Source organism: Lampetra planeri, unplaced genomic scaffold (genome assembly GCF_965212315.1).
Source record: "Lampetra planeri unplaced genomic scaffold, kcLamPlan1.2.h2 scaffold_2215, whole genome shotgun sequence".
Lineage (NCBI taxonomy): Eukaryota > Metazoa > Chordata > Hyperoartia > Petromyzontiformes > Petromyzontidae > Lampetra > Lampetra planeri.
This window is the reverse complement of record NW_027614985.1, coordinates 1-15,317: the sequence shown is the minus strand read 5'-3', so window position 1 is coordinate 15,317 and position 15,317 is coordinate 1. Positions and strand designations below refer to the sequence as shown.

General features: G+C 52.2%; 1 protein-coding gene across 1 annotated transcript; it reads right to left on the bottom strand.

The window, feature by feature from the left end:
* Positions 1 to 649: 649 nt before the first annotated feature.
* On the bottom strand, positions 650 to 11,471 carry LOC144740492 (acetylcholine receptor subunit gamma-like; the record flags this gene model as incomplete). The annotated part of the gene is made up of 9 exons (XM_078623345.1): positions 11,286 to 11,471; positions 8,046 to 8,191; positions 6,492 to 6,536; positions 5,667 to 5,776; positions 4,931 to 5,086; positions 3,384 to 3,481; positions 1,896 to 2,096; positions 972 to 1,086; positions 650 to 840 (listed from the first exon to the last, which is right to left on the bottom strand). Coding segments are annotated over exons 1-9 (1,117 nt in total), but the record flags the coding sequence as incomplete, so codon positions are not given.
* Between the last annotated feature and the right edge of the window lie 3,846 nt (positions 11,472 to 15,317).

The window sequence follows — 15,317 nt, the reverse complement described above, 5'->3', positions numbered from 1 at the left end:
CGTGGGTGATTGGGTTGTGACCTGTCCTGTCAGTATCAAAGTATGAAAAATTTAAACATTTTGATTGAAAGCTTTCGTGACTGCAGGGATTCATATTCTTGGTTCTTTCGGTAAAGTCACGTAGAAGGGAAACAATTAAATAATAAAAATAAAAAACAATACATTTCAGAAAAAACTGCCTCTTTTTTCAAATTTTCTTGCCGTGTTTCTCACACCTGGCGATGATTGCTTGTGTTGCAATCGAAACGTCGTGATTATTTTATTTTTATTTTATTTTTTACCTACGTGACTTTACCGAAAGAACCAATGAGTAAGGTTTCTATTTTGCGTTTGGATATCTTAAGACCTCCAGCTTCATTGCCTGTTAAAGGTGACACGGGTGATCTTCGCTTTATGAGTGTGTGTATGTGGAGTTTGTACATTCTCTCTACCGCCGTTCCACGTGTGTTTCACCAGGGCTCTACCGTTATCCCCCTCCTCCTCCCATAGCTAAACCCACACCCACAGTGGAACTGCAATCGTGCAAAAAAAATCCCAAAGCCGAAGAGTGATTACCTGCCAAATCAATGACTCGATTTTAGACCACACAGCAGCAGTAGAGCAATATCCCCCCCCACCCCTCCCCCACCTCCCCCACCACTACAAAAACTTGGCAGGATCCTCCTGAGCAGCCAGCCTTGAGACTCGTCGCGGCTGTCGCGTGCGAGCGAGCGTAGGGAGCCCACCTCTCGGGTGCGCTGGCTCATGCTGTGCGTGTTGGGGGTCCGCAAGGACACGTTGAGGACCACGACGCAGTTGGCCACGATGATGACCACCACGATCATCTTGAACATGAGGTACCTTGAGCGGGGGGAAGGAGTTGGGGGGGTGGGGGGCGGCAATAAACAAGGTGCACCCATTTGTGAGTGACGTCACAAGAGAAAATCAATATTCTGATTGTGATATCTTGGGTGGAACGGGGGCAGCCGTACTTAGCGATGAGTGGGACATCTTGAGATGTCTCTGGCACTTTCTTGGAGATCAGGATGAGGAACACAGTCTGCCCCAGCAGCACCATGATGGACAAAGTGATCTTCTGTCCACCGGCTGGAGGAGAAAAAGACAAAGACAAAGATCCCCCGTGTAGCCTTAACAGACTGTCGGGGCAAGTGTTGTTAGCGAGCAGCACCTATGAAGGCCGACACGGTGACACACGAGGGAGTGGGTGGTCAGCACCACGCCCGGCCGCCTTTGTCTCCCCAATGGCACCAGTGGCAATGTTTACACACCACCGCAACAGCGAATAATTTGAGGCTGAGTCGACCGAGGGGAGGCCCAGGACCGGTTCACACATGCACACTCACACACAAAGACAAATATCCCCCGTATAGCCTTACCAGACTGTTGGGGCAAGTGCTGTTAGCGAGCACTTATGAAGGCCGGCACGGCACACGAGGGGGTAGGTGACCAACACCACGCCCGGCTACCTTTGTCCCCCTAGTGGCTATGTTTACACACCGCACCAGGTACTCATTTGAGGCTGAGTCGACCTAGGGGAGACCCAGGACCAGTTCAGATAATCGTCACCGGCGTTAGTGGCCGTGAGCGGGAATCGGACTCGGGCCGTCGGGTTCGCACCGCAGTGCGCTAACCGCTGCACCACCGCTCCCCACGCACGCGCACACAAACATGCACGCGCACACGTGGGACACGCACGTGGGACACGCACGTGGGACAAGCACGTGGTACACGCGCGTGGGACACGCACGTGGGACACGCACACACGTGGGACACACACGTGGGACACGCACGTGGGACACGCACACACGTGGGACACGCACGTGGGACACGCACGTGGGACAAGCACGTGGGACACACACGTGAGACACTCACGCGCCTAGCGGGGGCGCGCGCACCTTTGCCAGGTAGGAAATAGACGAGGATGGCCAGGCAGGAGGTGAGCACGCAGGGCAGGATGATGTTGATGACGTAGAAGAGGGGCTTCCTCTTGATGATGAGGAAGTAGGTGACCTGCTGATACTCGAGGTCCTCCGGCTGGAACCTCTCGTTGGTGATCTTCTTCGCCGGGCGGTGGCGGATTGACCACTCCCCGTTCTCTGTGGCGGGCGGGGGGGGGGGGGTAAGGTGGGGGGGTGACGTCATCCCTGAGCGAGACCCCCCCCTCCCACCACCACCACCACAACCACGACTCTTCCACCCGTTCAAAGACAAAGTATAGCCTTGGCAGGATGTTGGGGCAAGTGGTGTTAGCGAGTAGCAGCTATGAATTCTAGATTTGAAGCTTTCGTGACTGCAAGGATTCATATTCTTAGTTATTTCGGTAAAGTCACGTCGGTAAAAAATGAAATTAAAATGAATGAAAATAAAATAAAACAATGTTTTATTTTTTATTAATTTTAATTTCAAAAATAAAACAATGTTTTATTTTTATTAATTTTAATTTCATTTTTTACCTACGTGACTTTACCGAAAGAACTAAGAGTATAGCAGCTATATAAAGGCCGGCATGGCACGCGAGGGGTGGGTGGCCAGCACCACGCCCGGCCGCCTTTGTCTCCCGAGTGCCGATGTTTACCCACCGTGCCAGGCACTAATTTTTCAGGTTGAGCCGATCTAGGGGAGGCCCAGAACCGATTCAGATAATTGTCACCGGTGTTGGCCTTGAGAGGGAATCGAACTCGGTTCGCCAGACTCACCGCTACCCCACCCCCACCTCACTCCATCCCCCCTTCCTCTCTCGACCCCGACCCCGTGCCCACTACCCCCCCCCCGCACCCAGGTTAGTAATGCCACGGTGCACAGAGAGATTCAATTCGAGTGAGGCACCTCCGATGAGCACGTGCGGCTACGTTACGGTGGTGCGGAGGAAGTTCGACGCGCAAGCAAATTCGTTAGTCGGGCGTCCGTTAGTAAGGTGGGTTTTTTTTTGTATTATTAAGGCATTTTTAGCCAGGCGTTTGTTTCACGTATATAGTAGTGTGGCGTTAGTAAGGGGCGCGTTAGTAAAGGGATGCATTAGTAAGGGTTGGGTTAGTAAAGGGATGGGTTAGTAAGGGATGCGTTAGTCAGGGATGCGTTAGTGAGGGATGGGTTAGTAAGGGATGGGTTAGTAAGGGTTGGGTTAGTAAGAGATGCGTTAGTAAGGGATGCATTAGTAAGAAATGCGTTAGTGAGGGTTGGGTTAGTAAGGGTTGCATTAGTAAGATATGCGTTAATAATGGATGCGTTAGTGAGGGATGGGTTAGTAAGGCTCTGTTTGGCACTGCGTGCAATAGGGCGCGCGCTAGCAACGCGGTGTTTTCGCGTGGTGCGGAGTTGATCTGCAATGCGGCAGGCAGCAGAGAGGGGTTAGCGCTTGCACGAAGCTGGTGGCGGCGTGGGACCTGTGAAGGCCTCCGGGTCAATGTGGATCCACTCCACGGTGACGTTGTCCTCCAGCGTGAGCAACAAGTTGATCTCCTTGGAGCTGAACGTCTGGGACCTGCTCACAGGAGCGACGACGAGGGCGGACTGATCAGGGTCCAGTCCATCAGGAGGACTGATCTAGTCAGTCAGGAGACTAATTAGGGTCCAGTGAGCCAGGGGACTAATCAGGGTCTATGGATCTCTGTGTGAGTCTATGGGTCTCTGTGTGAGTCTCTGGGTCTTTGTGTGAGTCTATGGGTCTCTTTGTGAGTCTATGGGTCTCTGTGTGAGTCTATGGGTCTCTGTGTGAGTCTATGGGTCTTAGTGTGAGTCTATGGGTCTCTGTGTGAGTCTAGGAGTCTCTGTGTGAGTCTATGGATCTCTGTGTAAGTACGTGGGTCTCTGAGTCGATGTACAGCATGTATGTTGAACTTCTTTCGCACCAACCGTATCCAGCCAATCGTGCTAATCACAGTAGTGGGGGCTGGGGGGTGGAAGGATGATTAAACTAAACACAGAAAACGAGGTAATACAGGTACTCCTCGACTTACAAACATTCGACTTACGAACTTTCAGACATACGAACAAACCTGTCCGTATGTCCAGTTGCCTGTTCGGACCGCGAGTCGTAAATTCAACCGCCGCGCAATAGATGGCGGCGGCGGTGGCATCTACATCTGCAGAACGTGAAGACCCAGTGGCATCTACATCTGCAGAACGTGAAGACCCAGTGGCATCTACATCTGCAGAACGTGAAGACCCAGTGGCATCTACATCTGCAGAACGTGAAGACCCAGTGGCATATACATCTGCAGAACGTGAAGACCCAGTGGCATCTACATCTGCAGAACGTGAAGAGCCAGTGGCATCTACATCTGCAGAACGTGAAGACCCAGTGTCATCTACATCTGCAGAACGTGAAGACCCAGTGGCATCTACATCTGCAGAACGTGAAGACCCAGTGGCATCTACATCTGCAGAACGTGAAGACCCAGTGGCATCTACATCTGCAGAACGTGAAGAGCCAGTGGCATCTACATCTGCAGAACGTGAAGACCCAGTGTCATCTACATCTGCAGAACGTGAAGACCCAGTGGCATCTACATCTGCAGAACGTGAAGACCCAGTGGCATCTACATCTGCAGAACTTGAAGACCCAGTGGCATCTACATCTGTAGAACGTGAAGAACCAGTGACATCTACATCTGCAGAACGTGAAGACCCAGTGGCATCTACAGAATGTGAAGAACCAGTGGCATCTACATCTGCAAAACGTGAAGACCCAGTGACATCTACATCTGCAGAACGTGCAGACCCAGTGGCATCTACATCTACATGAGATCATCCAACTTTTAAAGCCATTCCCCCGTGTTTAGCGTCCTCGCCGTTACAACGCGTTTGGCAATCGACATAAGGGTAAAAGTTGAACTTTACGAAACAAATCGACTCACGAAACAGACTTCTGGAACCAAAACTCGTTCGCGGGCAAGGGGAGCCCACCGCATCGTTCCGTCGTCGGCGTCACCTGAATATGAGCGAGCAGTTCTGCCAATCGAAGGGGAAGTAGGTGACCACGATGGAGCAAGGGCTGCGGTAGATGGCCGGAGGCAGCCAGTACACGAGGCCCCAGGGGTATATGAGCACGTTGACGAAGAGGGTGATCTCGAACTGGCCATCGACGCTGCACGCACACGCGCGGCCAAACGTAGATGCCACAGTCATGGATAACAAATAGTAACGATGGCGGTGGTGATGTTGATTACAGCTATCGTGCTGTGACGGTTCCACCTGAAGACGGACGCTTGTGTTGCCTCCGAAACGTCGTGATTTTTATTTTTATTAATTAAAACATTTTACCGACGTGACTTTACTGAAAAAAACTAAGAATATGAATCCTTGCAGTCACTAAAGCTTCAAATCTAGAATGTATTTAAGAGCTTGCATCTTGAATCACTGCCTCACTTGATGCAGCAAATCTGGCTGTGACGGTCCCACCTGATGACGGAGACTTGTGTTGCCTCCGAAACGTGGTGATTTTATTATTTTATTCTTTATTAATTTTAATTAATTTTTTTACCTACGTGACTTTACCGAAAGAACTACGAGCATAATTATAACTCCAGTCCGCCTGCCCGAAATCTGTCCCCACGGCAGCTATCGTTTCAAGATGTGGAGCAGATTGTGGGGGGGGGGGGAGGGGGGGTGGTGGAGAGATGGAGCGAGGTGTATGGACATCCGTGCCCCCCCCCCCTTCCGCCTACTTGTTCTCCAGCACGATGTCGGGCAGCCACACCATCTTGGAGGGCACGCGGATGATGTCGATGCCCCCGTACTCAGTCTCGTCCCACTTGAGCCGCTCGTCCTCCCATTGCTGATGGGGGTAACGGTGGGGGGGGGGGGGGGGGGTGGAGGTTGACGGAGGTCAGAGCCGAATGACGACCAGGCCGGAAAAAATTAACCCGTAAAAACAAAGTTTTTCACTATAAATCCTTTATATGCGTGGCGGCTAGAGTCCTCTCGTCCTCTGGCTTGAGATGGCTGCCACCTATGGGTCAGATGATTGCCTGCCACCATTAAGCAATTGGTAATTAAATAGAACTTATTTTTTTCCTAAAAAGTGTAAAGTTGTGGAAAAATGTTTTCACGAAAATAAATTGTCACGCACAACGAGTATGTGTGCAAAATGTCAGCTCGATTGGATCACGGGAAGTGGGTTAAAAAACGACCGAAAGATTTGCACGGTCGTAAGCGCGCAAGCAAGCAAGCAAGTGAACTTAATATAAAGGATTTAAAATATCCCAACTCGAGGATTTCCTGAAGACCCAAACAGCAACAGGAGGAGGAGGAGGTGGTGGTGGGTTTCACCAAAACTCCCTGGCTGTCCGCCTGACGATGCCGGGTTCCTGTCATTACCGGCGAAACGTCATGGTACTCGAATTGCAAACGTTGTAGTGGGTTTTGACTCTCAAACGAGCAACCGGTGTGCTGAAGCAGTAACGAATTGGTAAGTTGTTTTCACGACGGTGGCGATGATGTCGATGTCGAAATTACACACGTGGGTGTACGCAGGGAGAGTTGCTACTCACCAGCTCAAGCCACACGTTTGTGGTCAAGATCTCATCTCGCTCTTTCTGTGAACACAAAGACAAAGGCCAAGTTCCCCCGTATAGCCTGCACAGACCATTGGGGCAAGTGCTGTTCGTGAACGCCGATGAAGGCCGGCACGGCACACGACTAGGTGATCAGGGTCCAGGCAGGCGGGTGGGACTGATCAGCACAGAGAAGGGAGGGCATGACTGTGGCCGAGGAGATCGAAATCTTCGTGCAGAGAAATAGGCCAGGTAGCTGCCACACAGCAGTGTTACGCAGCCGATGATAAGATAATGCGGCCAGACTGATTCGGAGCGAGACCTCCACTGCCAGTCTGGGGATTGCCATCAGCTCACTGCCCAGGTACGGAAACTTCTCCACTCTTTCCAGAACTGCCCCATCACTCACGGGGAGTGGAGGGGGTCGAGTGTTTGATCACATAAAATACCCAGGCAGGTGTTTGGTTTGTTGTGGGACTGATGGTAAGGCCCCATCTCTTAATAGCACATTCCCGGATCTGCACTCACACTCTGCAGAACAGGGGTAAAACATACGAACTCTACCACTACCACCACTACCACCACCACTACCACTACCACCACCACCACCACTACCACCACTACCACCATCACTACCACCACCACTACCACTGCCACTACCACCACCACTACCACCACCACTACCACCACTACCACCACTACCACTGCCACTGCCACTACCACCACCACTACCACCACTACCACTACCACCACCACTACCACCACGACCACCACTACCACTACTACCACCACCATTACCACCACAACCACCGCCACTACCACCACCACTACCACCACCACAACCACCACCACTACCACCACCACTACCACAACTACCATCACCACTACCACGACCACCACCACCACTACCACCACTACCACCACTACTACCACCACTACCACTACCACCACTACCACCACTACCACCACCACTACCACCACCACTACCACTACCACCACTACCACCACTACCACCACCACTACCACCACCGCCACTACCACCACAACCACCACAACCACCACTACCACCACTACCACCACTACCACCACCATCACTACCACCACCACTATCACTACCACCACTACCACCACTACCATCATCACTACCACCGCCACTACCACTGCCACTACCACCACCACTACCACCACCACCACTACCACCACCACTACTACCCCCACCATTACCACCACAACCACCGCCACTACCACCACTACCACCACCACAACCACCACCACTACCACCACCACTACCACAACTACCATCACCACTACCACGACCACCACCACCACTACCACCACAACCACCACCACTACAATCACTAGCACCACCACCACGACCACCATTACCACCATTACCACCACCACTACAACCACCACCACTACCACCACAACCACCAACACTACCACAACCACCACCACGACCACCACCACTACCACCACTACCACCCCTATCACCACAACCACCACCAACACCACCACTACCACCACCACCACCGGGGCGCGTGATCTCACCAGCGAGATGAGGTTGGTGAGCGTCATCTTCACCAGCACGTCGATCACCGAGCCCTGGGTGCTCACCGGGCGCGTCGCCTTCTTGTAGTCGGCCATGAGGTCTCGGAAGAGTCGCGCCTCTTGGTTCTCGCCACTCACGAGCAGTGCTGCACACAGAGAGGCATCGCGTACACTCTGTGTGTGTGTAGAGACAGAGAGAGGCATTGCGTACACTCTGTGTGTGTGTAGAGACACAGAGAGGCATCTCTTAAACACTCCGTGTGTGTGTGTAGAGACAGAGAGAGGTATCTCTTACACTATGTGTGTGTATAGAGACACAGAGAGGCATCTCTTACTCTCTGTGTGTGTAGAGACAGAGAGAGACATCTCTTACTCTGTGTGTGTGTAGAGAGAGAGAGAGACATCTCTTACTCTGTGTGTGTAGAGACACAGAGAGAGGCATCTCATACACTCTGTGTGTGTAGAGACACAGAGAGAGGCATCTCATACACTCCGTGTGTGTAGAGAGAGACACAGAGAGGCATCTCTCACTCTGTGTGTGTGTAGAGACACAGAGAGGCATCTCTCACTCTGTGTGTGTGTAGAGACACAGAGAGGCATCTCTCACTCTCTGTGTGTGTGTAGAGACACAGAGAGAGCGCAACGTTGAGCCAGGTGCTTCACAATGAAAACTGTTTAAATGGCAGTGGCGTGCAAGGGGATAAGGAACGGGTGGTCACGGTATAGGGGTGCGTAGGGGATAGGGGAGGGGGTAGGGGAGGTGGTCACGGTATAGGGGTGCGTAGGGGATAGGGGAGGGGGTAGGGGAGGTGGTCACGGTATAGGGAATTAGTAGGGGATAGGGGAGGGGGTAGGGGAGGTGGTCACGGTATAGGGGGGTTAGTAGGGGATAGGGGAGGGGGTAGGGGAGGTGGTCACGGTATAGGGGGGTTAGTAGGGGATAGGGGAGGGGGTAGGGGAGGTGGTCACGGTATAGGGAATTAGTAGGGTATAGGGGAGGGGGTAGGGGAGGTACGGGAGGAAGGAAAATTAATGGGCGACGGAGACTCAAACTGGAGTTGCGATCTCGGGCACAGGCAGCAGGTCGCCAGGGGGCGCAACGTTTTGTTTTCTCTTTTCACACCTGCCACTCCCTCGCCCCTCATCGTTGAAGTTGCGTCCACCCACAATGGACCGCGTGGAGAGGGGGGGGTGACTCCCGGCACTAATTCTAGATTTGAAGCTTTCGTGACTGCAAGGATTCATATTCTTAGGTTTTTTCGGTAAAGTCACGTATGTAAAACATTAAAGTTAATAAAAGTAAAATAAAATAAAAATCACGACGTTTCGGAGGCAACACAAGCTTCCGTATCATTTACTTGATACAGCTGTCGTGGCTGTGACGGTTCCACCTGAAGACGGAAGCTTGTGTTGCCTCCGAAACGTCGTGATTTTTATTTTATTTTACTTTTTTTTATTTTAATGTTTTACCTACGTGACTTTACCGAAAAAAACCTAAGAATATGACTCCTGGCACTTTGAAGAAGTGTCGCCAGCGTGGAAGAGTAGGCCAAAAGCACGAGAGAGAGAGAGAGGGGATGGGGTTTGGGGAGGGGTGGTGGAGCTGTCGAGGGCTTCCTATAGCTCAGGCGACTTTCTCCCAGCAGTGCCGTACGAAGGCCGTTGCAGTGCTGTGCCTTCACCCCACTGGAACCGGATCTGTCCCGCTGAGTTCATTAGCGCCGAGTTCAGAGGCAGAATGTTTATTATGTAGACTGCAGGGAGGAATCCGATGAGCTATAAAGCGCTTTTGTCACAGCTGCTCAGTCGGGGGCACGGGGTAAGAACGTTGCAACAACAAACGATAACACAAACACGATGTGTAGTGCCATGTACAAGAACAGTAAACAAAGCGCCCAACACCACAAACACAAATTCAACATATTCGTGGTTCTTTCGGTAAAGTCACGTAGAAGGGAAACAATAAAAAAAAATTAAAATATAAAACAATAAAATTCTCACGACGTTTCGACTGCAACACAAGCAATCATCATCAGCTGTGAAATCCACAGCAAGAAATTTGTATTGTTATATTGTATATTTTTTTTTATTTTATTGTTTCCCTTCTACGTGACTTTACCAAAATAACCAAGAACATGAATCCCTGCAGTCACGAAAGCTTTAAATCAAAACAAATACAACACTACACCACCCCATCCTACCAAGCTAAAGGCCACCTAGGTATTCACTTTTTTTTGGCAGAAGCGACCCGGCCACAAATGATCGCTCAAAGAAAGCCACCCCATCATTTGGACATTTATAGCATCACAAAATAATCCAGGTCATCTCAATGCGCGTGTCTCAATGTGGAGGTGAGATATCCGAACATGAGTGTAACAAGTGATTACGTAACCCGCTCGGCTCTCCCTCTCGAACAATCTGCGGTGACCAGCGTGGTGAAGTATGGTTAAAACACGTTCCCTAACGTGAGTACAGCACTGCACTACTTTGTGGGGAAGTCAAAAGAGTGGTTATCATGTGGATAGCCTCGCCCCCGCCATAGGAATGTGGAATTCCCACCACTAGTTGAGGCCTGTGAACAGGAGCTGAGCTCCCGCCTCCATGTGAATCATTTGACCAAAAAATAATCAGTTTTCATTAACAAAGGCAAAGAGTCCCCGTGTAGCCTTGACAAACTGTTGGGGCAAGTGCTGCTAAGCGAGTAGCACCTACGAAGGCCGGCACGGCACGCGAGGCGGTGGGTGGCCAGCACCACGCCCGGCCGCATTTGTCTCCCAAGTGGCGATGTTTACTATACACAACCGCACCAGGTACTCATTTGAGGCTGAGTCGACCTAGGGGAGGCCCAGGGCCGGGTATCGCTCAACGACTAATAAGAATTTTCGATTTAAAGCTTTCGTGACTGCAGGGATTCATCTTCTTGGTTCTTTCGGTAAAGTCACGTAGAATGGAAATAATAAAATAATAAAAATAAAACATAATAACGTCGTGAGAATTATCTAATTATGTTTTATTTTTATTATTTTATTATTTCCATTCTACGTGACTTTACCGAAATAACCAAGAAGAAAACTATCAAGAACAATGACAACAACAACTCACACACAACACACATTTCGCCTCCGATTAGCAAGGTTGGCCTAAGTACGGTGCGAAAGAGTCGCTGGCGATGCCCGCTTAAAGACGCACGCGCTCCGTGGAATCACGACGCGAGTCGAGTCGATGCGAGGAGTTCGTTACCCGCGGGATGGCCGATCGCCCAGATCATCATCATCATCAGCAACAGAGGCTCCATCTCTCGTGTCTTCACGGCCGCGAGAGGCGAGGCGAGGGCCTTCTCTGTCTCTCTGTCTCTCTGCGTGTGTCGCCCGAGGTATATTTAGAACTGACAGACACCGTCACCCGAACGCAGCAGGGGGGACGTGTGATCTACCAACCACCACCCAGACATCTCCCCCCACCACAACATAGCTCTCCCTCCCCTCCCTCCACCACCACCACCACCCAGCCATCTCCTCCACCACAACATAGCTCTCCCTCCCCTCCCTCCACCACCACCACCCAGCCATCTCCCCCACCACCACATAGCCCCCCCTCCCCTCCCTCCACCACCACCACCCAGCCATCTCCCCCACCACCACATAGCTCTCCCTCCCCTCCCTCCACCACCACCACCCGCCATCTCCCCACCACCACATAGCCCCCCCCTCCCCTCCCTCCACCACCACCACCACCACCACCCAGCCATCTCCCCCACCACCACATAGCCCCCCCCTCCCCTCCCTCCACCACCACCACCACCACCCGCCATCTCCCCCACCACCACATAGCCCCCCCCCTCCCCTCCCTCCACCACCACCACCACCACCACCCAGCCATCTCCCCCACCACCACATAGCCCCCCCCCTCCCCTCCCTCCACCACCACCACCACCACCACCCAGCCATCTCCTCCACCACCACATAGCCCCCCCCTCCCCTCCCTTCACCACCACCTCCACCACCCAACCATCTCCCCCACCACCACATAGCCCCCCCCCTCCCCTCCCTCCACCACCACCACCCAACCATCTCCCCCACCACCACATAGCCCCCCCCCTCCCCTCCCTCCACCACCACCACCCAGCCATCTCCCCCACCACCACATAGCCCCCCCCCTCCCCTCCCTCCACCACCACCACCACCACCCAGCCATCTCCCCCACCACCACATAGCCCCCCCCCCTCCCCTCCCTCCACCACCACCACCACCACCCAGCCATATCCCCCACCACCACATAGCCCCCCCCCTCCCCTCCCTCCACCACCACCAACACCCAGCCATCTCCTCCACCACCACATAGCCCCCCCCCTCCCCTCCCTCCACCACCACCACCCAACCATCTCCCCCACCACCACATAGCTCCCTCCACCACCACCACCACCACCCAACCATCTCCCCCACCACCACATAGCCCCCCCCCCCCTCCCCTCCCTCCACCACCACCACCACCACCCAACCATCTCCCCCACCACCACATAGCTCTCCCTCCTCACCTCCCTCCACCACCACCACCACCACCACCCGGCCATCTCCTCCACCACCACACAGCCCCCCCCCTCCCCTCCCTCCACCACCACCACCACCACCACCACCACCAGCCATCTCCCCCACCACCACACAGCTCTCCCTCCCCTCCCTCCCCCACCACCACACAGCCCCCCCCCTCCCCTCCCTCCACCACCACCCAGCCATCTCCCCCACCACCACACAGCCCCCCCCCTCCCCTCCCTCCACCACCACCCAGCCATCTCCCCCCACCACCACACAGCCCTCCCTCCCCCCCTCCACCACCACTCCAGCCAAAACACTTTTAGTTGGCAGCCGCAGCTGTTCCTGTGATAACGGACACGCGGCCTGTGTGTGAATGGGGTTTACATCCGTCGGCTGTTGCCATAACCCAAACGGACGTCTTGGAGTTTGCTCCATCGATGGCCGGGCAAACCGGTTGCCGATGAGACACCGCAATATCGCAAACCGGTTCAGTTTACGTGTGTTGAGCCGATGGTCCAAGCAATTCTTGACACTGCTGATGAGACACTGAATGTCAAAACCGGTTCAGTTTACGTGTGTTGAGCCGATGGTCCAAGCAATTATTGATACTGCTGATGAGTCACTGAATGTCAAAACCGGTTCAGTTTACGTGTGTTGAGCCGATGGTCCAAGCAATTCTTGATACTGCTGATGAGACACTGAATTTCAAAACCGGTTCAGTTGACTTGTATTGAACCGATGGTCCAAGGAATTCCTGACTGATGATGAGACACTGATTGTCAAAACCGATCCAGAGCTTTTCTCGTATTGAACCAACGCTGCTGAAATGACGCAATAAGGCTCTATGATATCTTTATAAATACTTTTACATATTTTATTTTACGTGGAGGGATGGTGAGTGGGATGGAGGCAAATTGTGTTTGTTCATTTCCTGGATTTTCAGTTTGCACTTAGTCACATAGTCACTTCAAGATGTTTTCTTGTTTCATGATTTTGTTTTTTGTTTGTTGTGGTTGCACCCGATTCAAGAGCCGAATGGCTCACTGGGCTATACATAATAAATGAACTTGAACTACTAACATTCCCCGCCGTGGCGAGATGTTAACAACCTCGCCTGGTTTACAGGAGGTCGTGGGATCGATCACGGCACTGACGCCTGTTGCATATTTGGAGTTTGCGCCTTCTCGCCGTGGTCGAGCGGATTTTTCTCCGGCTCCTCCGGTTTTTAAATCCTTTATATTAAGTTCACTTGCTTGCTTGCTTGCGCGCTTACGACCGTGCAAATATTTCGGTCGTTTTTTAACCCACTTCCCGTGATCCAATCGAGCTGACATTTTGCACATAGACTCGTTGTGCGTGACAATTTATTTTCGTGAAAATTTTTTTCCAAAATTTTCCACTTTTTAGGGAATTTTTTTTTCATATTTAATTTAAAATACCAATTTGATAAAAATGAAACTCTTACTCAAGAAAAACAGAAATGAATAATAAAATAAAACCGATGCCACGCATATAAAGGATCTATAGTGAAAAACTTTGTTTTTACGGGTTAATTTTTTCCCTCCGCGTCTAGAACCAACATCACGCGATTGTAGTATTTGGCTGCTACTATAAATGTCCACGTGATGATACGTCACCTTTATTGTTTTATTAGTTGTGTTGCGTTAACTAGCAACGGAACACGCTGAGCCTCATTTGAGGCTCAGTTGATCTAGGGGAGGCCCCAGGACCGGTTCCAATCATGGTTCATTGCAGACACACAAATTCGGACATACACAGATATTCAGCAGGTTGATCTTTAATTAAAAGCATTGAGCAGTACAGGGACTACTCTACTTGCGAACTAGTTAGGTTCAAAAGGTTCTGCCCGTAAGTCAATTTGTTCGTAAGTCCAACTTTACCTCTGTCGATTTCCAACACGGTGTGCACTAAACACGGGGAATGGCTTTAAAAAGTTGCATAATCTCCTGGAGATGTAGATGCCACCACTTACGGCTCTCGGTCCAAACAGGCAACTGGACATACGGACCAGCTTTGTTCGTAGCTCTGAAAGTTCGTAAGTCGAATGCTCGTAAGTAGAGGAATCCCTGTAATTGGTAGTAAACCCCAGCCGATACGAATAACAGCCACTCGCGAAATCGTGCTCTTCGCCACGTTAGCGCTGCGTTACAAATCGGGAAATACGCGCACGTACCTGAGAAAAATCAGCCACTGCACAGACCACAGTCCAGCCCTTAACAGCGACATCATTAGTTGTTATAGCGCCACTGTTACTGGTAGGAACCACCTGGTTCCACCAACCCACAGGGGATTATTGTGTCCGTCCGTCCGTCGTGCATCCAGAAATGGGAAGGGTGGGGCTGGGTGGAGAGGGGAGGGTGGGGAGGGGCTGGGTGGGGAGGGGCTGGGTGGGGAGGGTAGGGTGGGGAGGGGCTGGGTGGGGAGGAGCTGGGTGGGGAGGGGCTAGGTGGGGAGGGTGGGGAGGGGCTGGGTGGGGAGGGTGGGGCTGGGTGGGGGGTTGGAGGTGTGGGGCTGGGTGGGGAGGGGCTGGTCACCCCGTGGTGCCCTTATAAAACTCAACGTATAACCTACTCACGCCGGCTTGTGCCCGCCCTCACAGTCGGCCATATTTGCGGAATACACCACGCCGCCGTTGACCCTGGCCATTGACCGAGCAACCCAACGTTCCCACCAGCTCCCTCCGCAGGAATGTGTTTATTCATTTATTTGTACCCACAGT